We start from the raw sequence: 25,534 nt of genomic DNA, 5'->3' as shown, positions 1-25,534 counted from the left end.
GATAGTACTTTCTGGAACTTTTATTCCACTGATCCATCAAAGTCTCTGTTGTAGTAAAGACATTGAGAAAAGGCCTTAGTGGAAGGGATAACATAAGAATATCAGTAATTAAGAACCAAAATGAGTGGTGGTGGTGTAAATAAGTATGAATTTTTATAAGATCATAAATTTAGAGCTGGAAGAGACCTTGTAATTCAGCCTTCACGTTTTACAGAAACTGAAGCCCAGAAAGGGTGAAGGATTTGACCAGATGCAAGGGAAAGTGACAGATGAAAGATTTGAACTCCATTACTTCTGACTCAATAGTTATTGTACTGCATTATGGCATTGCTCTGAAAGTTAAATAATTGTCTCATTATACATTTAAGGCCAAAGTGAGTGATAATATTCTTTGGAAGGGAGAGGAGAGAGAGCAATATGGGATAGAAAAATAAGGGAAAGTTTCTTGAAGATGAGCTTATATTTCTTTAGAGAACTTGGTGGCCATTGTTGAAGATATATGGCCATGTCAGTAAAGTGTTTAGCAGGATTTGTCTTGTCATTTGTCTTGTCACAGTAGTAGTAACTGTTTTTCTGGTGGTGTTTCTTTCCAGGTTGATCTCTCAGACCTGTCCCCTGAGGAACGATGGAGGTAAGTGCTGTTGCTGGGACTGTTCCATGTGATGGCCTAATAACTGGACCTATGTGGAGCTGAACAAAATGACTGATTATCCATTGATTTCATATTATAGTGTAGTATAGTAGGAAAGCCCTAGATTTGGAGTTAGAGGGTCAGGTTACGGATGCCTCTGGTAGTCTGCTGAAGGCCGAGTATTCTTTAAAATCATGTTTTTTAAATGTATGAAATACATAGGATTACAAAAGAAACCAATTAATTTTAAAAATTATCAAAATAATTCTCAAACTGGTTTATAAACCCTTCTTCTTAAGGGCCCTCTGACACCTATCATTTTATATGAAACTAATATTTGACAGCAGCTTCATAGTAAACAGGCAAGCTAGAAATCATTTCTTTCCCTAAAGACCTCAAAAATACTAAAAAGTTTAAGATTTCTGCCCAGAACATGTGCCATTCAGTCTTTAGCACGTTCTGTCCAGCACCTTAAGAATGGTAGATTTTGGCTTGGTTTTGCTTTTTAAAGTAAATTTTTATCTTTTGTTTTTACATCACTACATTGTCTACTATATCTCTCTTTCCACTACCCAAAAAACATTCCTTATAATAAAGGTTTTTGTTTGTTTTTTTTACTGAGGCAATTGGGGTTAAATGACTTGCCCAGGGTCACACAGCTAGGAAGTATTAAGTGTCTGAGGCCAAAAAAAATTTCCACAAGACTAACTGACCTATCAAAAAAGTTTGATGTTATTATATGCAGTGGTCCACACCCGAGCTTCCTTTTCTTTTCAGTGAAGATAGGAAAGGTGGGGGGGAAAAGCATGAAAATACCCTTAAGAAACAAAACATTCCACCCTACAATAACCCTAGGATTCAGAAATTAGGAGTTTGGAAGCAGATTATAATAAACAACTTTTTAATAATCAGAGTTGTCTTACTATTTAGTGAGCATTAAAGGCCTTTATATGCAGGGTATTAGATGCAAAGATAAATAAATGACAGTCCTTGCCCTCTGAGAACTTTCATTTTCTTGAAAAGAATCATAGTTTTCAGCATATTGGAAGTAATAAATAGTCCATTGCACTTTGTACTCCTTAGGCCACAGCTTGTCCTAACATGTTGTGTTAAGCTTTTAATAAAACTTACTGTGTTCTGGTAAGCTATGCAAAATCTTTATTCATTCAGTTGTTAATATTCTCCTTCCATTATATACCCTCAAAATTATTTTGTATATTTTTAAATTGATTTAATCTTGTTACACACTTGTTTCCTTCTCACTAGAATGTAATCATTTAAAGGGTAGATCATTTTCCTTTTATTATTTGTATCTCTGGTGACTGGCACTATGCATTTCATATAGTTAGTGATTAATAAATAATTATAATTAATAAAAATGGCAAACGATAATTAATAAAATGCAGTTTTGAAAGAATAAATCAAGTTGAAAAGAGACAGATTTAAAATTGAAGTAAGTAGTAAAAAGGTAGTATGAGCTGTCTCTGGGTAGTGGCTTTCTCTTCACTTAGTGTTTAAGTGAAGGCAGATCAACCATTTATTAGGAAATGTTATATAAGGAACTTTTTGTTAAGTATGTTTAGGATTGGATGTTTTCTGAGAGTTTGCAAAACTGGGGGAGGAGGGAGGTGGTATTCAGATAAATATAACACAGGGTAGAATGTGACCAGGCAGAATTACAGTTAAAATGTAGGAAAATTTGAGGAGGGAGAGAATACTTTCATCTGGGAAACTTAGAAAAGATATCACAGGGACGATAAGAAAAGAATTCTTAAGTGCAGAGATAGGAAAAGAATGCATTCAAGAAATAGGAAACAGCCTGTTTAAGTGAAATTAAGTAGGGATAAAGTTTTGCATTTAGATTAAATAGATTAAATAGGATAGGAAAGGCATGACTGGAAGAACAACCTGAAGAGCTAGGTGACTATAAGCTAAGAATGAGTCCTTAGTAGGATACAACTCCTAAAGTAAATTAATGCTATATTTGTAAGATAATGTCCAGGTCATGGAATAATTCTATACTTCTCTTTAATACTTAAAATACATCTGGGATATTGTATTAAGTTCTCCCTTAAGAGGGACATTGATAAATTGAGGGAAAGCATGATACAATTGGAGAAGCACTGGAACCTTCCTTTTATTTACTGACAATATGATGATATAACTTATAGGGAATCAGCAAAAATATTAATTGAGGCAATTAATAGCTCCAGCAGAGGTGCAGGCTATAAAATAAAATTCATACAAATCAGCAGCAGTTCAGTATAATAACAAAATCTGGAAACCAAAAATAGAAGGGGAAATTCCATTCCAAATAACCACAATCTAAAACTATCTGGAAATCAATATTTCAAAACACACAAAAGAATTGTATAGATTCAGTTACAAAGTGCTTTGTACAGAAAGAACTTTGGTAAGTGAAAGGGAGGAAGCAAAAGTGCAAGATTCCAAACCTTTAAATTTTTAAGCAATCTAAGCCAATTGCCTAACAAATCAAGATCAGTAACCTTTCTCAGCTTTGGCACTGGCCTCCAAATTTAAGGAGGCAGGGGGAGGAAAAAGGAAAAGAAAAAGTTAGAAATTGGACACTGGTGAAAGTTTAAAGATTGAGAGATGGAGTGTAACTCAGAAAACAGCAAATAAGTACACAGAGTATATAGAATGGAAGAAAATGTAGAAACACTGGAAAAGTAGGAAGAGCCCAGATTATGAAGGATTTTAAAAGCAAAATTGAAGATTTTTGTATTTGACTGCAGAGGTGATAAGAAGCCACTGGAATTTATTGAATGGGAATGGGGGTGAAGGTTCAGTGACTTGGTTAGACTTTCTCTTTTAGGAAATTCAATTTGATAGAATAGAGGATGGTCTAGAGTGGGGGCATTCTTGAGGTAGGACTAACCCACAGATCATAGTCCAGGCATAAAGTGATGAGGGCCTTTACCAAGGTGGTGGCAATGTTAGAGAGGAGGCAGAGTTTTGAAGATAGAATTGAAAGAACTTAGTAACAGATTGGCTATGGGATATGAGAGGCAGTGAAGACTTGAGGATGATTGAAATTGGTTGATTGGAAGGATTGTGATACCTTCAGTAATAATGGAAGAGGGGAGGGTTTTAGATTGCTAAGGTTTAAGATTTCTGTGGGACATCCAGTTCTAGATATCTAATAGGCAGGTGTTGTCAAGAAAAAAGTTAGGGCTCAATAAATAGATTAGTCTTCTTAAAAATGCTTGAATCAATGACAGCTGATGAGGTCAGTGAATGAAATAAAAGAGAAGAGGACCGGGACAGAGCTTTGGGAGTCCTAAGGATATCCTTGGCATAATCTTGGAAGACATCTTCTTGGAGATGAGCTTATATTTCTTTAGAGAACTTGGTGGCCATTGTTGAAGATATATGGCCATGTCAGTAAAGTGTTTAGCAGGATTTGTCTTGTCACAGTAGTAGTAACTGTTTTTCTGGTGGTGTTTCTTTCCAGGTTGATCTCTCAGACCTGTCCCCTGAGGAACGATGGAGGTAAGTGCTGTTGCTGGGACTGTTCCATGTGATGGCCTAATAACTGGACCTATGTGGAGCTGAACAAAATGACTGATTATCCATTGATTTCATATTATAGTGTAGTATAGTAGGAAAGCCCTAGATTTGGAGTTAGAGGGTCAGGTTACGGATGCCTCTGGTAGTCTGCTGAAGGCCGAGTATTCTTTAAAATCATGTTTTTTAAATGTATGAAATACATAGGATTACAAAAGAAACCAATTAATTTTTAAAATTATCAAAATAATTCTCAAACTGGTTTATAAACCCTTCTTCTTAAGGGCCCTCTGACACCTATCATTTTATATGAAACTAATATTTGACAGCAGCTTCATAGTAAACAGGCAAGCTAGAAATCATTTCTTTCCCTAAAGACCTCAAAAATACTAAAAAGTTTAAGATTTCTGCCCAGAACATGTGCCATTCAGTCTTTAGCACGTTCTGTCCAGCACCTTAAGAATGGTAGATTTTGGCTTGGTTTTGCTTTTTAAAGTAAATTTTTATCTTTTGTTTTTACATCACTACATTGTCTACTATATCTCTCTTTCCACTACCCCAAAAAACATTCCTTATAATAAAGGTTTTTGTTTGTTTTTTTTACTGAGGCAATTGGGGTTAAATGACTTGCCCAGGGTCACACAGCTAGGAAGTATTAAGTGTCTGAGGCCAAAAAAAATTTCCACAAGACTAACTGACCTATCAAAAAAGTTTGATGTTATTATATGCAGTGTTCCACACCCGAGCTTCCTTTTCTTTTCAGTGAAGATAGGAAAGGTGGGGGGGAAAAGCATGAAAATACCCTTAAGAAACAAAACATTCCACCCTACAATAACCCTAGGATTCAGAAATTAGGAGTTTGGAAGCAGATTATAATAAACAACTTTTTAATAATCAGAGTTGTCTTACTATTTAGTGAGCATTAAAGGCCTTTATATGCAGGGTATTAGATGCAAAGATAAATAAATGACAGTCCTTGTCCTCTGAGAACTTTCATTTTCTTGAAAAGAATCTTGAAAAGAATAGTTTTCAGCATATTGGAAGTAATAAATAGTCCATTGCACTTTATACTCCTTAGGCCACAGCTTGTCCTAACATGTTGTGTTAAGCTTTTAATAAAACTTACTGTGTTCTGGTAAGCTATGCAAAATCTTTATTCATTCAGTTGTTAATATTCTCCTTCCATTATATACCCTCAAAATTATTTTGTATATTTTTAAATTGATTTAATCTTGTTACACACTTGTTTCCTTCTCACTAGAATGTAATCATTTAAAGGGTAGATCATTTTCCTTTTATTATTTGTATCTCTGGTGACTGGCACTATGCATTTCATATAGTTGGTGATTAATAAATAATTATAATTAATAAAAATGGCAAACGATAATTAATAAAATGCAGTTTTGAAAGAATAAATCAAGTTGAAAAGAGACAGATTTAAAATTGAAGTAAGTAGTAAAAAGGCAGTATGAGCTGTCTCTGGGTAGTGGCTTTCTCTTCACTTAGTGTTTAGGTGAAGGCAGATCAACCATTTATTAGGAAATGTTATATAAGGAACTTTTTGTTAAGTATGTTTAGGATTGGATGTTTTCTGAGAGTTTGCAAAACTGGGGGAGGAGGGAGGTGGTATTCAGATAAATATAACACAGGGTAGAATGTGACCAGGCAGAATTACAGTTAAAATGTAGGAAAATTTGAGGAGGGAGAGAATACTTTCATCTGGGAAACTTAGAAAAGATATCACAGGGACGATAAGAAAAGAATTCTTAAGTGCAGAGATAGGAAAAGAATGCATTCAAGAAATAGGAAACAGCCTGTTTAAGTGAAATTAAGTAGGGATAAAGTTTTGCATTTAGATTAAATAGATTAAATAGGATAGGAAAGGCATGACTGGAAGAACAACCTGAAGAGCTAGGTGACTATAAGCTAAGAATGAGTCCTTAGTAGGATACAACTCCTAAAGTAAATTAATGCTATATTTATAAGATAATGTCCAGGTCATGGAATAATTCTATACTTCTCTTTAATACTTAAAATACATCTGGGATATTGTATTAAGTTCTCCCTTAAGAGGGACATTGATAAATTGAGGGAAAGCATGATACAATTGGAGAAGCACTGGAACCTTCCTTTTATTTACTGACAATATGATGATATAACTTATAGGGAATCAGCAAAAATATTAATTGAGGCAATTAATAGCTCCAGCAGAGGTGCAGGCTATAAAATAAAATTCATACAAATCAGCAGCAGTTCAGTATAATAACAAAATCTGGAAACCAAAAATAGAAGGGGAAATTCCATTCCAAATAACCACAATCTAAAACTATCTGGAAATCAATATTTCAAAACACACAAAAGAATTGTATAGATTCAGTTACAAAGTGCTTTGTACAGAAAGAACTTTGGTAAGTGAAAGGGAGGAAGCAAAAGTGCAAGATTCCAAACCTTTAAATTTTTAAGCAATCTAAGCCAATTGCCTAACAAATCAAGATCAGTAACCTTTCTCAGCTTTGGCACTGGCCTCCAAATTTAAGGAGGCAGGGGGAGGAAAAAGGAAAAGAAAAAAGTTAGAAATTGGACACTGGTGAAAGTTTAAAGATTGAGAGATGGAGTGTAACTCAGAAAACAGCAAATAAGTACACAGAGTATATAGAATGGAAGAAAATGTAGAAACACTGGAAAAGTAGGAAGAGCCCAGATTATGAAGGATTTTAAAAGCAAAATTGAAGATTTTTGTATTTGACTGCAGAGGTGATAAGAAGCCACTGGAATTTATTGAATGGGAATGGGGGTGAAGGTTCAGTGACTTGGTTAGACTTTCTCTTTTAGGAAATTCAATTTGATAGAATAGAGGATGGTCTAGAGTCGGGGCATTCTTGAGGTAGGACTAACCCACAGATCATAGTCCAGGCATAAAGTGATGAGGGCCTTTACCAAGGTGGTGGCAGTGTTAGAGAGGAGGCAGAGTTTTGAAGATAGAATTGAAAGAACTTAGTAACAGATTGGCTATGGGATATGAGAGGCAGTGAAGACTTAAGGATGATTGAAATTGGTTGATTGGAAGGATTGTGATACCTTCAGTAATAATGGAAGAGGGGAGGGTTTTAGATTGCTAAGGTTTAAGATTTCTGTGGGACATCCAGTTCTAGATATCTAATAGGCAGGTGTTGTCAAGAAAAAAGTTAGGGCTCAATAAATAGATTAGTCTTCTTAAAAATGCTTGAATCAATGACAGCTGATGAGGTCAGTGAATGAAATAAAAGAGAAGAGGACCGGGACAGAGCTTTGGGAGTCCTAAGGATATCCTTGGCATAATCTTGGAAGACATCTTCTAGGATAAAATGAAGACTCCTTTATTTGGTATTTAATAATCTGACTTCAGGCTATCTTTGTACACTTACTTCCTTCTGCAGCCTCTGTTAAAAGTTTACAAAGAGGTTAAGAAGGATAAGGATTAATTAGATTTGTCAATAGGTCATTGATAACTTTGGTAAGAGATGAGGTTAGAAGCCTGACTGGAGAGAATGAAGAAAAGAATGAGAGGAAGGGAAACGGGGACACTTGTAGATAGTTTTCTTAGGGAGTTTAGATATGAAAGAAAAAAGAGATAGAGGCCCGATAAGTCGTCAAAATGGATGGATCAAATTGAAGCTCTTTTGAGGATAGAGGAGGCATGAGTATGTTTATGGGCATTAGAGAAACAGTGAGTAGATAGGAGAGATTGAAGGTAAGTGAGAGTGTGGAGATAATGGAGGAGCAGAGCAGTCCTAGTAAACTATTATCATAATTTGGAGTGCATTCAGAGGAGGGTGACAGAATCACAGTATTTACAATATAATATAACAAATGTTTATCATGTCCTTACTATATACAAAAGGCTTTTCTAGCTCCTAAGGAAGATGCCAAATTACAAAAGACACCGTATCCCAAAAGAGCATTAAAATAATATACATAGTGAGCACAGTAAAGTAAATTGACAAGACAACAGTAAAACAGTTGAAATTGAATGCTATAAAATATCATGACCAAGGTTGGTCCCATAGAAGTGTTAATGAGGAGATACCAGCCCCCTACACCCCTTCTTTGCAAAGGTGTGTGGGGCTGTGGGTGTAGAATATTTTTCAGTGCATTTGGTTATTTTTGTTGATTTGGGGATTTTTTTCCCCTCTTTTTTTATTCTACATACATAGTACTGGTTCTCTGGGAGGGGGAGTGATTGGGAAATACAGATATTATAAAAACAAGATAGCAGTAAAAAAAGTTTTGTTTTGTTTTGTTTTTGGTGAGGCAATTGGAGTAAAGTGATTTGCCCAGGGTCACATAGCTAGGAAGTGTTAAGTATCTGAGGCTGGATTTGAACTCAAATTCTCTTGACCCCAGAGATGGTACTCTATCCACTAACTGCCCCTTAAATTTATTTTTTAAAAATATTAGTGATGATTCTGAGTTTATAGCTGTCACATTACAACCTTGTTGCCTATAACAGAGAAATAGAAAAATTTGTAAAAGGAAGATGTTTGGGGAGAAATAATATTGAGAGGTTTTTTCGGTAACAGTAAATCCTGTGTTAGTTATCCCTCTTCTTAACTTTCCTGTTTCCTTTAAAGTTCCTATCTTATAGGTACCCAAATTGATAATCTTGGAGTCATCCTTGACGCTTCATTCATGAACTGTGCTAGCCAGTCAATTACCAAAATGACTTGTTAGTCTCTCTCTCTATATTTCTCATGTCTATCTCCCTCTCTGTTCATGTAGCTACACTGTTGTTCAAAACTTCACCATCTTTCTCCTAAACTATTAAAATAGCTTTCTAGTGAGTCTTCCTGCCTATCTCCTCTTCAGTCCATCTTTCATACAGTTTCCAAAGGGCCGTTCTTTTTTTTTGTTTTTTTACTATATGTAAATTTATTAGTAAAAATAAATGGCAATCATCAAGTGCACTTTCATCCTCTGGAAATAATACTCTACATTCAGGATCTTTACTGTCTATATACTCCATATTTTTTTTTAATTTTATTTAATAATTACTTTATATTGACAGAATCCATGCCAGGGTAATTTTTTTACAACATTATCCCTTGTACTCGTTTCTGTTCCGATTTTTCCCTCCCTCCCTCCACCCCCTCCCCTAGAGGGCAAGCAGTTTTATATATGTTAGATATGTTGCAGTATATCCTAGATACAATATATGTTTGCAGAACTGAACAGTTCTCTTGTTGCACAGGGAGAATTGGATTCAGAAGGTAAAAATAACCCGGAAAGAAAAACAAAAATGCAGATAGTTCACATTCGTTTCCCAGTGTTCTTTCTTTGGGTGTAGCTGCTTATGTCCGTCATTTATCAATTGAAACTCAATTAGGTCTCTTTGTCAAAGAAATCCACTTCCATCAAAATATGTCCTCATACAATATCGATGTCGAAGTGTATAATGATCTCCTGGTTCTGCTCATTTCACTTAGCATCAGTTCATCTAAGTCTCACCAGTCCTCTCTGTATTCATCCTGCTGGTCATTTCTTACAGAACAATAATATTCCATAACATTCATATACCACAATTTACCCAGCCATTCTCCAGTTGATGGGCATCCATTCATTTTCCAGTTTCTAGCCACTACAAACAGGGCTGCTACAAACATTTTGGCACATACAGGTCCCTTTCCCTTCTTTAGTATTTCTTTGGGATATGAGCCCAATAGAAACACTGCTGGATCAAAGGGTATGCACAATTTGATAACTTTTTGGGCATAATTCCAGATTGTTCTCCAGAATGGTTGGATTCGTTCACAACTCCACCAACAATGCATCAGTGTCCCAGTTTTCCCGCATCCCCTCCAACATTCATCATTATTTTTTCCTGTCATTTTAGCTAATCTGACAGGTGTGTAGTGGTATCTCAGAGTTGTCTTAATTTGCATTTCTCTGATCAATAATGATTTGGGACACTCTTTCATATGAGTGGTAATAGTTTCAATTTCATCCTCTGAAAATTGTCTGTTCATATCCTTTGACCATTTATCAATTGGAGAATGGCTTGATTTCTTATAAATTTGAGTCAGTTCTCTATATATTTTGGAAATGAGGGCTTTATCAGAACCTTTAACTGTGAAGATGTTTTCCCAGTTTGTTGCTTCCCTTCTAATCTTGTTTGCATTAGTTTTGTTTGTACAAAGGCTTTTTAATTTGATGTAATCAAAATTTTCTATTTTGTGATCAGTAATGGTCTCTAGTTCATCTTTGGTCACAAATTTCTTTCTCCTCCACAAGTCTGAGAGATAAACTATCCTATGTTCCTCTAATTTATTTGTAATCTCGTTCTTTATGCCTAGGTCATGGACCCATTTTGATCTTATCTTGGTATATGGTGTTAAGTGTGGGTCCTTGCCTAATTTCTGCCATACTAATTTCCAATTATCCCAGCAGTTTTTATCAAATAATGAATTCTTATCCCAGAAGTTAGGGTCGTTGGGTTTGTCAAACACTAGATTGCTATAGTTGACTATTCTGTCTTGTGAACCTAACCTTTTCCACTGATCCACTAATCTATTTCTTAGCCAATACCAAATGGTTTTGGTGACTGCTGCTTTATAATATAATTTTAGATCATGTACAGCTAGGCCACCTTCATTTGATTTTTTTTTCATTAATTCCCTTGAGATTCTCGACTTTTTATTGTTCCATATGAATTTTGTTGTTATTTTTTCTAGATCATTAAAATATTTTCTTGGAAGTATGAAATAGCACTAAATAAATGGTATAGCACTAAATAAATAGATTAGTTTAGGGAGTATTGTTATCTTTATTATGTTCACTTGGCCGATCCAAGAGCACTTAATATTTTTCCAATTATTTAAGTCTCACTTTATTTGTGTGGAGACTTTTTTATAATTTTGCTCATATAATTCCTGACTTTCCTTTGGTAGATAGATTCCCAAATATTTTATGGTATCAACAGTTATTCTGAATGGAATTTCTCTTTGTATATCTTGCTGTTGGGTTTTGTTGGTGATGTCAAAGGGCCATTCTTAAAGCACACATATGATTGTCACTGCCCTGTTCGGGAATATCCAGTGACTCTCTGTTGCCTTTAAACCACAGATTCCTTTGTTTTTTTAAAGCCCTTTTTATATTTGGCTTCAGACTGCTTTTTCAGACTTGCTAGAAATTACTCCCCTCTATTGATAGGCGTCCACTCAGTTTCCAGTTCTTTATTACTGCTACAAACATTTTTGCACGTGAGAGTCCTTTTCCTTATTATCTCTGGGATATAGACCTAGTAGTGATACTGCTGGATCAAAGGGTATGCAGTTTTATACCCCTTGGGCATAGTTCCAAATTACTCTAATGGTTGAATTATTTCAGAATACCAACAATACATTAATGTTCCCGTTTTTCCCATATCCTCTCCAATATTCATTGTTATCTTTTTCTGTTATCTTAGCTAATATGAAGTAGAATAATGGAAGAATAGTCTACTGGAGAAGATGAGACAGAATGGGATTACTTGGGCATGTAGAGGGATTTACATTGGTTTTTATGAAAAAAAAAAAGGATTTTTAGAGTTGTTTTAATTTGTGTATCTAATCAGTAGTGATTTAGAGCATTTTTTTCATATGACAGAAATGGCTTTAGTTTTTCATCATCTGAAAATTGTTTATATCCTTTAACCATTTATCAATTGGGGAATGGCTTGTATTCTAAATTTGGATCAATTCTCTAGATATTCTAGAAATGAGGCCTTTACAAATTCTATATACCCTTTGATCCAGCGGTGTTACTACTAGGCTTATGTCCCAAAGAGATCTTAAAGAAGGGAAAGGGACCTGTATGTGGAAGCCCTCTTTGTAGTGGCCAGAAACTGAGTGGATGCCCATCAATTGGAGAATGGCTGAATAAATTGTGATATATGAATGTTATGGAATATTATTGTTCTGTAAGAAATGACCAGCTGCATGTTTTCAGAAAGGACTGCAGAGACTTGCATGAACTGATGCTGAGTGAAATGAGCAGGACCAGGAGATCATTATATATTTGAACAATACTATATGATGATCAATTCTGATGGACATGGCCCTCTTCAACAATGAGATGAACCAAATCAGTTCCAATAGAGCAGTAATGAATTGAACCAGCTACACCCAGCAAAAGAACTCTGGGAGATGACTATGAACCACTACATAAAATTCCCAATTCCTCTACTTTTGTCCGCCTGCATTTTTTATTTCCTTCACAGGTTAATTGTACACTATTTCAAAGTTTGATTCTTTTTGTGCAGCAAAATAATTGTATGGACATGTATACATATATTGTATTTAACATATACTTTAACATATTTAACATGTATTGGTCTACCTGCCATCTGGGGGAGAGGGTAAGGGGAGAAGGAGAAAAATTGGAACAAAAGGTTTTGAAATTGTCAATGCTGAAAAATTGCCCATGCATATATCTTGTAAATAAAAAGCTATAATACATAAATAAATAGATAGACAAAACAAATTTTTAAAAAAGAAAGAAATGAGGCCTTTAACAGAAACATGGATTGTGAAAAAATTTTCCCTCAGCTTTTTGCTTCTCTTGTAATTTTGGCTGCATTTGATTTGTTTGTGCAAAACCTTTTAAATTTAATGTAATCAAAATTATTCGTTTTACATTTTCCTCCCTTCTCCATAGATCTTAGAGGCATTCTTCTAATTTGCTTATAGTATCATCCTTTACATATACATCATAAACCTATTTCAACATTATCTTGGTATAAGGTGTTAGATGTTGGTCAGTGCCTAGTTTCTGTCATACTGTTTTCCAATTTTCCCAGCAATTTTTGTCAGATAATGAGTTCTTATCCCAGAAGCCTGAGTCTTTAGGTATATCAAACACTAGATTACTGTAGTTGTAGACTATTGTATCTTGTGAACCCAACCTATCGCATTGATCCACTATTCTGCTGCTTTGTAATATTTTAGATCTGGTACAATTAGGCCACCTTCCTTTGCATTTTTTTTTCATTAATTCCTTTGAAATCCTTGACCTGTTGTTCTTCCAGATGAATTATATATATATATATTTAGCTCTGTAATTTCTTGGCAATTTGATAAGGCACTGCATAAGTAGATTAATTTAGGTAGAATTGTCATTTTTATTATATTAACTTGGCCAACCCATGAGTGCTTGATATTCTTCCAGTTGTTTAGATCTAACTTTATTTAGGTACACAGTACTTTGTGAGATTGAGGCATATCTTTTGGAAAGAAACGGTTCTTATCAAATTGAGAAATCAACGAAGTTTCGTGAAGGAAATTAAATGTCATTTGAATTGAGGGTTTAAATTCAGCCAGGAAGCTAGGCACTACAATGCCTAGAATCAGAATAACTCTTCTTCCTAAGTTCAAAAATAGCCTCAGACATCTATAGCTGTGTGATCCTAAGCAAGTCACTTAACCCTGTTTGCCTTCATTTCCACATCTGCAAAATAAGCTGAAGAAGGAAATGGCAAACAATTCCAGTGTCTTTTTCAAGAAAACCCCAAATGGGGTCATGAAGAGTCAAAAACAATTGAACAACAACTTGAATTTATTACTTAACAGTTATTTAAAGTCAAAAAAGATGAATGGAAGGATTTTTCTAGGTACAGGTTACAATAAGGGACTTAATTCTAAAACCATTCTGAACTAGGCTTCCCTTTGTTTTAGGTTGACCAGTGCCAGGAAGGTTGTCTCTGCAATAACAGGCTTTTTTCTTAGCTTTAAATATACTTGTTTTCAGGTCCCTTCCAGTACTATACTAACATTCTACATTCTGTGTTCTGGGATCATTTCCAGCTATGATGTCCTATAATTTTAAATCTGTAGTGGCAGGATGGGATGCTTTCAATTCTCCCATTGCTCATCTAACACATTTGTTTGGTTTTCAGGATCGAACATGCTCGGATGCACGCCAAGCACCGTGGCCACGAGGCCATGCACGCAGAGATGGTCCTCATCCTAATCGCCACACTGGTAGTGGCACAGCTGCTTTTGGTGCAATGGAAACAGAGGCATCCTCGATCCTACAATGTAAGCCATTTTTCCTCCATTCCCTCTGTTCTTCCTAGACAACCATTAATACCTGTAGCACTGGGGAAGTTCTCTTGAGCTCAGTGTGAACTCAATAACCCAAATACAGACAACAGTTCTACAGAATATTTGTGAATATTCTTTAATATATGTGAATAGATGGGCAAGGTGTATCCAGTACTACCCTACCAATTTTGAACTCAACTTGTGATCACCATAAGATAAAGCTTAATGTGTTAGAGAAATGATTAAGAAATGCTTTCTTTATAATTACCCTATGAAAAACATCTGGCACACACATTCTATTCTCCTTATTTTACAGAAAAGGTAACTAAGGTTCTTGAATAGTTAAATGACTTATCCAAGGCCACATAGCTAAGGAAATTGGAATAGAGAACCCAGGTCTCTTGATTCCAAATACAAGAAAAACTATTGCACCAACAGTTTTTTAAGATCTCTAAATAATGAAAGTAGTTAAAATGATAAAAAAAAAGATTTTTTTCTTTTATGTAGACATGAGCCCCTCAGTTCCCATTCATACTGTTAAATTTTATGTGAAATTCCAATATGTGTGAATATCTGGTTTCTAAATCTACAACAAATTAGGAGCAGAAAATTCAGAGTGTGGGTTGAGGCTACAACATGACACAGAAGAAAAAATATTGAACCCAGAATGAAAAGACATCTTCTCATGAACATCTTGGGTATTTGGGCCTTATTCCTGTTTAGCCTTAGATAAGCCACCGTACCCCTCAGTCTCTTGACTTATATATAATGAAGAGTTTGGCCTAGATATCTATAACTTTGAACTACAGATTGCTGTGATTAATGTGCCTAGAGGCACATTAGCAGTAGTAAAAAGTCATAGTTAAGACCATGATAATAAGGGAAGAAACAGAAAATATATTTTAAAAACTGACATTAGAGCTAAAAAAAAAATTTGTAAAAGGAAGAGACTACTGGATTTAAAGTGTGAATTATTATTTTAAAACCAATAGCCTCATGACCTCTGAATACTGGAAAAAATAGCTTCATATATTTCAAAATTCTCTGGGGGAATCACTATTCTGTAAATTAATGTAGTAATTGGTATTCATAATTATAATCCTGAATTCAGAAAAAGAGAAAAATAAGACCTAGTGCCTATTTTACTTAAGAAGACAATATCATTTAGAAAAGAAAAAAAGGTTGTTGTAGGATAATAATTGTAAAGCTCTTAGCACAGTGCCTGACACAAAGTAAGTGCTATATAAATGTTAGTTTTTGCTGATCCTATTATAATTTTAGAGACCAGAAAGTAGAAACCTCATGAGATAGACTTGGTATCAGTTTAAGGAATAACTTCTCAAAAATCAAAGCTGTCCAACATTCAAATAATGAGGTAGTGAGAGCCTTTTTACAAATGTTATTGCTCTGATTGGTTACCTTTGTTGGAGATGCTAGAGAAGATTCCTGCCTTAGATAATAACAGTAATAACAACAATAAAAGCATTTATTTAACATTCTAAGGTTTGCAAAGCACTTTACAAATATTATCTCATTTAAATCCTTATAACTCTAGAAGGAGGAGGTGCTATTATTAAAACTATTTTATAGAGGAAAAAGCTGGGGCAGACAGAGATTATGTCACACAGGATCACATAGCTAGGAAATGTCTCAGACTAGATTTGAACTCAGGTCTTACTGATTGATCCTTAGTGCTTTCTTGAATGTACCACCTAGCTGACTCTAAATGGGTAGAAAGTTAGACTAGATAAACCTCTGGAGTCTTCTTTATGTTGAAAGGCAGTATTGCCTAGTAGAAGGAGCATTGGAGTTGGAATTAGGAAAGAACTGAGTTTAAATCCTGGCCTTCATAGTTTCTGTGTGAGTTCAGACAATCTCTTCATATTACTGAGCCTGTTTTTCATATAAAATGAAAGTAGAACAATATTTTACATTTATATTTACAAACACCTTACAGGTTGTTTAAGGAGGCATTTTGTATAGCATTATTACTATAGAAAGTTACTATTTCAATTCTGAGTTTTACTAATAAGGCCCAATTTCATAACTTTTTTATTACATAAAGTATGATTGAAGAGGATAACAGATTGTCCAGCCCTGAAAACTGCTAGGATGATTGGTAAAGCTTGTCACTAAGGTGACATCTGTAGCTTCCATCTAGCCAAATTTTGAGTTTTACCACTGTTGATATGGGCTATTTTCCTTGCTTAGACTTCCTATTTGTTTCAAATGTCTCCCTCTGGGCACTCCCCAATCATTTCCCATAATCATGATGAATTTAGAAACAGAGTTAAAGCACTTTAGTTCTATCATATTCATATACTATAGTTAATTAAGCCATTCTTCACTTGATGAACGCTTCCTCAATTTCCCATTCTTTGTTACCTCAAAACAGCTGTAAATATTTTTGTACATTATTTTAGAATTTGTTTTCCTTAGGGTTTATTAGGCTTTCTCTTAATCTTCCCTTCTTTTAATTCTCCCTTATCTTCTTTCCCACCTGTTTCCCTGTTAAATGAAATTTATTTTTGTATCCAACAGTCTGTGTGTAGCTATTTTCCCTCCTTTGACTAGTTCAGATGAAAATGAGGTTTAAATCTCAGCCACTCCACTACTCCTCCTTCCTTATTTTTATATACTTCTGATTATATACCCCAATTGTGTGAGATAATTTTCCTCATCCTTCCTTTCCCTGCCTCAATATATTCCTCTTCCTTTTCTTTTCATTCTTTTAAGGTCATCTAGACATATTAAAAACAAAACAAAGTGCTTTGTTCTACATACTTCTAGGCCTTCTGTTTAATTAAACTCCATGAACTCTTATCTATTAGAATTTTATCATTATTTGTTCATGTTTACCTTTTTATATTTCTCTTAACTTCTGTGTTTCCATTTCAAAGTTTCTACATAGCACTGAACTTTTTTATCAGGAATACTTGGAAGTCCTCTATTTCTTTACAGATCTATTATTTTTTGCTGGATAAGTTATTCTTGGTTGATAGATATATCCTTTGTTTGCTGTAATATCATATTCTAAGCTGTCTGCTCCATTAATGTTGTTCCTATTAAACCATATATCCAAACTGCAACTTTCAACACTTGAATTCTTTCTTTTTGATTGTTTTCGGTAATTTTTTTTTCTTTGATATGATAACTTTGGATTTTGTCTTCAGTATTCCTTGGAGTTTTCATTTTGGAGTTTCTTTTGGCAGGTAACTAATAGTTTAGTCCAATTTAATTGGACATCTGAGAGCTCAATGTAGATACAGAGATACAATGAGAAGACAGGGTGAGAGAAAACCCAAAACCCCATGTCCAAAATGTAACCGAGGCTTTCACTGGGCCTCTAAATGTATATTGACCCAGAGGAAGGAGAGGCAAGGCCCAGCTCCAAAGTATCAATCAAAGGACAGGTGGGGCATGATAGCAGCTGAGGTTACACCCAGAGAGACTTTAGAAATTCAGGATTCTGATGTCATCAACCAACAGAAAAGCAATCAGGATTACAGTTGGGAAGAATACAGGCCTTTTAAGACAACAAGGCAATATCCAGTGCAAACAGCTCCAATGTAATTACCAGGTGATGAGGAGAAATCCCAAATTTGGTAAATAGAAGGGAATTAGATTAACTGCTTGGGGAAGAGGATCTGCTTATATTTCCACAGATGGAGAAAGAATCAAATGGCTGACAAGGAGACTGTTAAAAAGACTTTTAAAATATTCAGGAATCATTGGATTTCCTGACACAAGATGAAACTGTTTTAGTTCTTGAAAAACCAGCATTGGGTTCCCTGAGATGAAAAATTGTTGATGAGACCTTTTGCAGTACTTCAGAGCTTACAGGAATTATTAGATTCCTGGCACATGAACTAATGGACAATGTATTCCTTATGGATTATTTCTAGGACTTATGGACATGTGTAAATTTTCAGGTTGATTCATGTTGTTACATTACTACTAGCCTGTGTTATATTGCTTTGTGCTTTTGTAAATTATGTATAATGCCTCCCATATTGATGGATTTATGTATACCATGTATATCTGTTACAAAGTTCTGGCCCATATTGATGGATTTATGTGTACCCCTTCAGAAACCCACTAATCTGATTAGATTTCCTATTTCCTTTGGTGTTTTCATCTAACAAAAGAAAGGGGGAGATGTTGAAATCCTTACTAACTGCTAACTAATTAGAGTTGATCTAATCTTACAAGAAGATGTTTTGGGCAGAACCTGAAACAAGGTACTAAGTAGAACTAATTAATACAAGGCTTGTGTTCACACCTTTACTCATTGGAGTTCAATGAGTTCACACCTCCCTTGAAGCTCTTTGGGCCAGAGAGCACTATGGGAGAAAACCCACAATCCCTCTCTTGAACATAAATAGAGCTTCAATGGGCCAGTCGAGGAATTCTTTAGAGTGAGGAAGCTACAAGTCGGGATTTCTCCGGAATGAGTTGAAGAGTGGAGCTGGCTGGAGGCTGAAGAAAGCAGAGGCAGAGGCTGAAGGACCAGACCTTTGGATTTGGCGACATTCGGAGAGAGCTCTTGGAACCAAGCAGAGAGATAGGCCTCTAAGCTAACCGGGCTATATTGGAGATAATAAAAGATCTGAACTTTCATCACCTGGCTGCATTTGGGAAGAAGATCACCACATTTTGGTGCCCGAACAGGGACCGATTCAGATCCATCTGAAAAAGATCACAACAACAGAGAATCATAGAATCCTAAGAAATTTTTTAAACATTTACCATAATTTCTGCTAGTATCCATTTCAAGAATGGTAACATGGAGTCAACATAAATCAAGTAAAATTTTGACAACAGACCATTCTGTTGTAACCTTAGTTTCAGGAGAAGAGGGAATCTCAACTAAGCACAATATTTCTCTGTCATTTGGGTTAAAAATATCTTACTTCATTCAGTCCTCAACTTTAAGATACTCTAGAGAAAGTAATTAATATTTTCTGAAGGTAATTATTTACTGGGAGCTTTGTTAAAGATTCATGGAAGAGAATTAGACTTCCCATTTGGTTAAAATATCCCCTTTCAGGCACTCCCTAACTATTCTCCATCATGATAAATTCAGAAAGAGGATCATAGAATCCTAAAAGTAGAAAGAAAATTTTTTTATTGATTTGTTTTTAATACATTTTTATTGATGTCTCTTGTTTCTTTTTTTAATATATATAATTTCCATAGTACATCTTCCTCTTTCCTCTTAGAAAATTATCCCATATCACAAATAATTTTTTGTACACAAAAAAAAAGATAAAAAAGAGGGAAAACTCATGATAATTGATCAACATATTGAAAAAGTCCAAAAATCTATGCAGTGTACACTTGTTGATCTTCTACCTTTTCAAGGGGGTAGAGTGGGGATGTCTTCTCATAGCTTTTCTTTTGAGCCACACTTTCAGATATGTTTGTGTGTTTATCCATTTACATTGTGGTAGTCATTTTATATAATGTTTTCTTGGTTCTGTTTACTTTAGTTGATATAGATCTTTCCATGCTTTTCTGTATTCATCATGTATTTCTTCCAGCAGAGTCATTTTTTTATTTGATGAGTATCTGCTTTTTCCCCCTAATTTTTTCATGTCACAAAAATTGTTTCTATAAGTATTTTGGTGTATATATAGACTGTGTAGAAAGGAATTTTAAATGTCCTTATATCTCTCCTGATATAGAAATCACTTCTATAATCTCCCATTCACCCTTTGCTTGAATATTTCTGGTAATAGAGTATTCATTACATCATGAAGCAAACTGTTATTAATTGTTATTAAGGTTTTCCTTATATTGAACTGTAATGTGTCTCTTTGTGATTTCCATCCATTGGTCTCTTCTCTCCATCTTTTGGTACTCCCCCCAAAAAAACTATTGGCATCTAATGAAATTTTTTACAAGGAAGGCAAAAGAGTCCAAATGAAAATGTGGAGCAGTGTCCTGCATGAACCTTCCTTTGTATCAGTTTTCATTCTTTCTTCAGTGAGTTTAATATTATCTATTCCTTAGTTCCATTAGGTACACTGGGAAAAGTAATAAGTTGATAGACACAAAATACTTTTCCTATTTTTAATAGTCTCCAAATAGATGTCATTACTTGTTGCCAAAATTATTGTTCTTCTGACTTTGTTACTCTTAGGGAAGAGTGTCTAAATCTTCCAATATTTTTTTCCCTCTGAGGCAATTGGGGTTAAGTGCCTTACCCAGGATCACACAACTAGGAAGTGTTAAGTGTCTGAGGCAAATTTGAACTCAGGTCCTCCTGAATTCAAGGCTGGTGCTCTAACCAGTGATGTTTTTTAAAATAGCAAGGATATGTCAATGTTGTTGTTCAGTCATTTCTCAGTGCTATCTAACTCTTTGTGACTACTTTTTTGAACGTTCTCTTATCAAAGATACTAGAGTGAGCTGTCATTTCTTTAGCTCTTTTTACAGATGAAGAAACTGAGGGAAACAGGGATAAGTGACTTGGGTCACTCAGCTGGTAAGGGTATGAGGTCAGATTTTAACTTAAAAAAAAAAAGTTCTGGATTCTCTCCCTTAAATCTTTATGTACAATTGGAGTTTTCCTCTCAATAAATTCTACTTCTCCTTATTGAACCTAATTTTCTTTCTCTCTCTTGCTTTCTGTCTCTGTCTGTCTGTCTGTCTCCCTTCCTCCAACATACCATTTTTCCCCCTCCCTCCCTTGCCTATTGACTTCTTAACAACTGAATTCACTGCCAAGCAGATTGCTATAGAAAATCTTGAGTGAAGGAGGAATCTAGATAGCAGCACATTATAGCTAGAATATCTTCTACAATTCCCCCTCCCCCCCAACAAATGGCTATCCAGACCTATATCCATGTAAAACCAATTAACAATCAAGTGACAACTATTTGTTAAATTTAGAGCCAGAATTGGTCTTAGAGGTGATCTACTCTAAACCTTTCGTTTTACTTATGAGGAACAGGTTCAGTGAAGTTGTGATTTGTCCTTGTTCTTGTAGACACCTGTCTAGTGATATGGAATTCCTTGTCTTCAAAAGCAATCTATTCTACTCTTGGATTGCTTTTGTTGTTCAGAAGTTCACTATTTCTAACTGAAATTTTCTTCCCTCTAACTTTTGACCCTTCGATCCAAGTTCTGCCCCCTGGGACCAAACAGAACAAGTCTAATTTTTCTCCCACAGCCTTTCGACATTGCATCTTTTGGTGCTGAAGACAGTCAGCAGAGTATAGAAAGCACACTGTTTGCAATCAGATTCTGGGCTTCCTCACCACCTGTTAGCTGTGTGACTTAAAAATAAGTATGTCTTTTCTTCTCTTTGAGCCAGTTTCTTCATCTTTTAAGTAAAAAGGATAATTTTCTCTTACCTCCCTCACAGAGTTTTGTGAGACTCAAATGAGAAAAGTAATAAGAAATGTGCTTGTAAATTGTAAGGAACTTTATAAATCTAAGCTGCTCTATACTGCAGCTGCATATTCATTTGTTACCACCAGATGTCAGAAGAGATTAGCAGCAATGCTAGCTTATAGTTATGCTCTCTAGTAAAACTTCTGAAATGAGTATAAGTTAAACAATGGTAAACAATTCAGAAAAAAACTTTCTGAGCAAAGAAAATAGAAAAAAATCCTCAGATGAGTTGGAATAGACCAGAGAGATCATTCTGTCATGGGATCATAGCTCTATGGCTGGAAGAAACTTTGGAGCCCATCTAATCTAATACCCTCATTTTTTTTTATAAATATTTTGTTTTATTTTATAATAACTTTATATTGACAGAATCCATGCCAGGGTAATTTTTTTACAACATTATCCCTTGCACTCGCTTCTGTTCCGATTTTTCCCCTCCCTCCCTCCACCCCCTCCCCAGATGGCAAGCAGTCCTATATATGTTAGATATGTTGCAGTATATCCTAGATACAATATATGTTTGCAGAACCGAGCAGTTCTCTTGCTGCACAGGGAGAATTGGATTCAGAAGGTAAAAACAACTCGGAAAGAAAAACAAAAATGCAAATAGTTCACATTTGTTTCCCAGTGTTCGTTCTTTGGGTGTAGCTGCTTATGTCCGTCATTTATCAATTGAAACTCAATTAGGTCCCTTTGTCAAAGAAATCCACTTCCATCAAAATATGTCCTCATACAATATCGTTGTCGAAGTGTAAAGTGATCTCCTGGTTCTGCTCATTTCACTTAGCAAAAGTTCATGTAAGTCTCTCCAAGCCTCTCTGTATTCATCCTGCTGGTCATTTCTTACAGAACAATAATATTCCATAACATTCATATACCACAATTTACCCAGCCATTCTCCAATTGATGGGCATCCATTCAATTTCCAGTTTCTAGCCACTACAAACAGGGCTGCCACAAACATTTTGGCACATACAGGTCCCTTTCCCTTCTTTAGTATTTCTTTGGGATATAAGCCCAATGGAAACACTGCTGGATCAAAGGGTATGCACAATTTGATAACTTTTTGGGCATAATTCCAGATTGCTCTCCAGAATGGTTGGATTCATTCACAGTTCCACCAACAATGCATCAGTGTCCCAGTTTTCCCGCATCCCCTCCAACATTCATCATTAATACCCTCATTTTTATAGGTAAAGAACCAGAAGCCCTGGCAGTGACCCCAGGATCACAGAGGCAGCAAATTGGAATGTTGGGATTCAAACCAAAGACCTCTGACTCCAAAGCTAGCTGTCTTTTTTTAATGATTATTAAGAAAGTCCCTTGAACTTGTGTTCTTTTGAGTTGCCATATTTTCCAGAAACACTGGACCCAGAGCATGAAGAACCACCTACATTATATCAATGTGTATAATGTCAAGGACAAATGCCCTTCACCCCTCCCCCATCCTCAACCCCACTGACATAATTCGTTGTTTGTATCACAAGCTGGTGCCCTGCATGCCCTTGGGAGGCAAGACAGGTACCAGCCAGTCTATGCCAGGATGAGAAAATGAATGTGTAGCTGGGGGCCTTTGCAGATAACTGGAGCTTAGTCTTCATAGCCTAGGGGTTCCCAAGAGAAAAAAAATGCTTCTTTTGCCATTCCCTTATTCTTCCCCTTTGGGAGCTTTATCCTTTTTTTCTATCATTACTGTACCTGTCCTTCCTATATCCCACCCCTTCATGTTTTCTCTTCCTTTTGTTGTACTGCCATAAATATCCATGTGGACACTCTTTGGGTTACACATGTATGTTCATTTCTCTTGTAGTAAACCTGGTTTTCACATCAATCTCATGACATTGTTGATACTTTCCATCCTCTTCTCCCACCTTTGCCTTTTAAATTCTTGCTTTGTTAATAATATATTACATTTAAAGGTTTTCAGAATGCTTTGCTTTCATTATTATATCACTAGATCTTTAAAACCCTGTGAGAGAGGTACTACAATCAATCTTTCAACGAGCTTTTATTAAAAATAATGTATTAACCCTGATGGTCAGAGAAGAGGGTGGTGTTTAGGCCTCGCTATCACCTGGCTTCATACTCAGTATTTTTGAATTTATCTCCTACATACAGATCTTAATATATGTGCCCATTTAGCAGATCCCTTCAGCCTTTCTAACATTGTTCACATTCTGCCACAAATCCCAGAATATCTCTTCATATAATTGAAACCATGCTCATATTCCTTAAATGTCATCTGTGCCAGTACAACAACTGTTAGTAATGCTAATTATCCCTTGTACTCATGATGTAATCCACCTCCTTGTTTGTCTTCATGCCTTCACACTACCTCTAAAGCATAAAATGTTACTAATATGCTGTTACCTAGTTACAGCCATTGTCCTTTGAGTTACCATTAGTTTTAATTATTCTATGAGTGTGGTGGTCCATGGAGCCATATGACATTACCTGGAGAATATTGGGGTTAAAAACATGGGTTTGCAGCAGAGAACAGCTTGGAGTTATTCAAAGTATTGCATAATTACCCAAATGCTATCCAGGATGGACAAATACACCTGCTCCACTTGGGGTCTAAGTTGTCCTTTTTTAGTTTTTTGTCCAGTATAGATACACTAAATGGCTATGTCAGTGAGCCACCTATCCAACTGCATGTCAAAATCTAGGTAATATGGATTCTTTAATTTTTAATTTAATTTAATGTTTTTCCCCAGTTACATTCAAAACTTTTTTTTTTTTTTTTAACATTTGATTTTAAAATTTTTGAGTTCTGGGTTTTCTCCCTTATCCCCACCCACAATTGAGAAACCACATGTGAAGTTATGGAAAACATTTCCATAAAAGTAAAGTTGTGAAAGAAAACAGATCTTCCACCCTAATAAATATAAAGACCTCAAGAAAAGGAGAGAGAGAGAGAAAGAAACAGAGAGAGAAACAGAGACAATGAGAGAGAGAGAGACAGAGACAGACAATGAGAGAGACAGTCAGAGAGAGAGAGAGAGAATCAGAGAGAGAAAGAGAGCACTTTATTCTGTATTCATCCACAATCAGTTCCTTCTCTGTATATGGATAGGCTTTTTCCTCATAAGTCCTTCTGAGTAATTGTGGATGATTGTGCTCTACTGAGCATAGCAAAGACATTCACAGTGGTCATCTCAAAACATTGCTATTGCTTTGTGTACAGTACATTTTACTTTGCTTGAGTTTATAGAGAACTTTCCGTTTTTTTTGTTTTGTTTTGTTTTAAATTGAGAGCAAGCTGCTCATCCTTTCCCATGGAACAATAATATTCAATCACAAGCACATACCACAGTTTATTGAGCTATTCCCCAATTGATGAGCATCCCCTCAACATCCAGTTTTTTTGCCCTTAATATTTTTTGTACATATAGGTCATTTTCCTTCTCTTCTCCACCTCCACCCAAATCTCTTTTGATATTCATGCTTAGTAGTGGTATTGTTCAGTTAAATGATATGTGTGAATTTATAGCCCTTTGGGCACAGATCATATCTTTTGATTATTTATCAATTGGAGCATGGCTCTTTTTTTTTTTTTTTTTTTTTAAGCTTTTTATTTTTCAAAACATATGCATGGACAATTCTTTAACATTAACCCTTGCAAAACCCTGTGTTCTAATTTCCTTCCTCTTTCCCCACCCCTCCCCTAGATGGCAAGTAGTCCAATATATGTTAAATATGATAGAAACATGTTAAATCCAATATATGCATACATATTTATATAATTATTGTACCACATAAGAAAATTCAAATCAAACCAGGAAAAAAAAGAAAGAAAAAATGCAAGCAAATAACAAAAAGAGTGAAAATGTTATGTTGTGATTCACACTCCGTTCCCACAGTCTTCTTTCTGGGTGTAGATGGCTTTCTTCATCACTAAACCATAGCAACTGGCCTG

General features: G+C 35.4%; 1 protein-coding gene across 2 annotated transcripts in view; it reads left to right on the top strand.

The window, feature by feature from the left end:
- Positions 1-25,534, top strand: part of RNF121 (ring finger protein 121) — a 116,089-nt gene that overhangs the window by 35,988 nt on the left and 54,567 nt on the right. Inside the window, exons 2-3 of one of the 2 annotated variants that reach the window (XM_051987462.1) lie at positions 4,107-4,144; positions 14,067-14,208. In XM_051987462.1, coding sequence (XP_051843422.1) covers positions 4,107-4,144; positions 14,067-14,208 — 180 coding nt within the window. Of the gene's footprint in view, positions 1-593; positions 632-4,106; positions 4,145-14,066; positions 14,209-25,534 lie in introns of both variants that reach the window. The other variant, XM_051987463.1, reaches the window with a different exon arrangement.

This window comes from Antechinus flavipes, chromosome 3 (assembly GCF_016432865.1).
Source record: "Antechinus flavipes isolate AdamAnt ecotype Samford, QLD, Australia chromosome 3, AdamAnt_v2, whole genome shotgun sequence".
NCBI lineage: Eukaryota > Metazoa > Chordata > Mammalia > Dasyuromorphia > Dasyuridae > Antechinus > Antechinus flavipes.
This window is presented reverse-complemented; position numbering and strand designations above follow the sequence as displayed.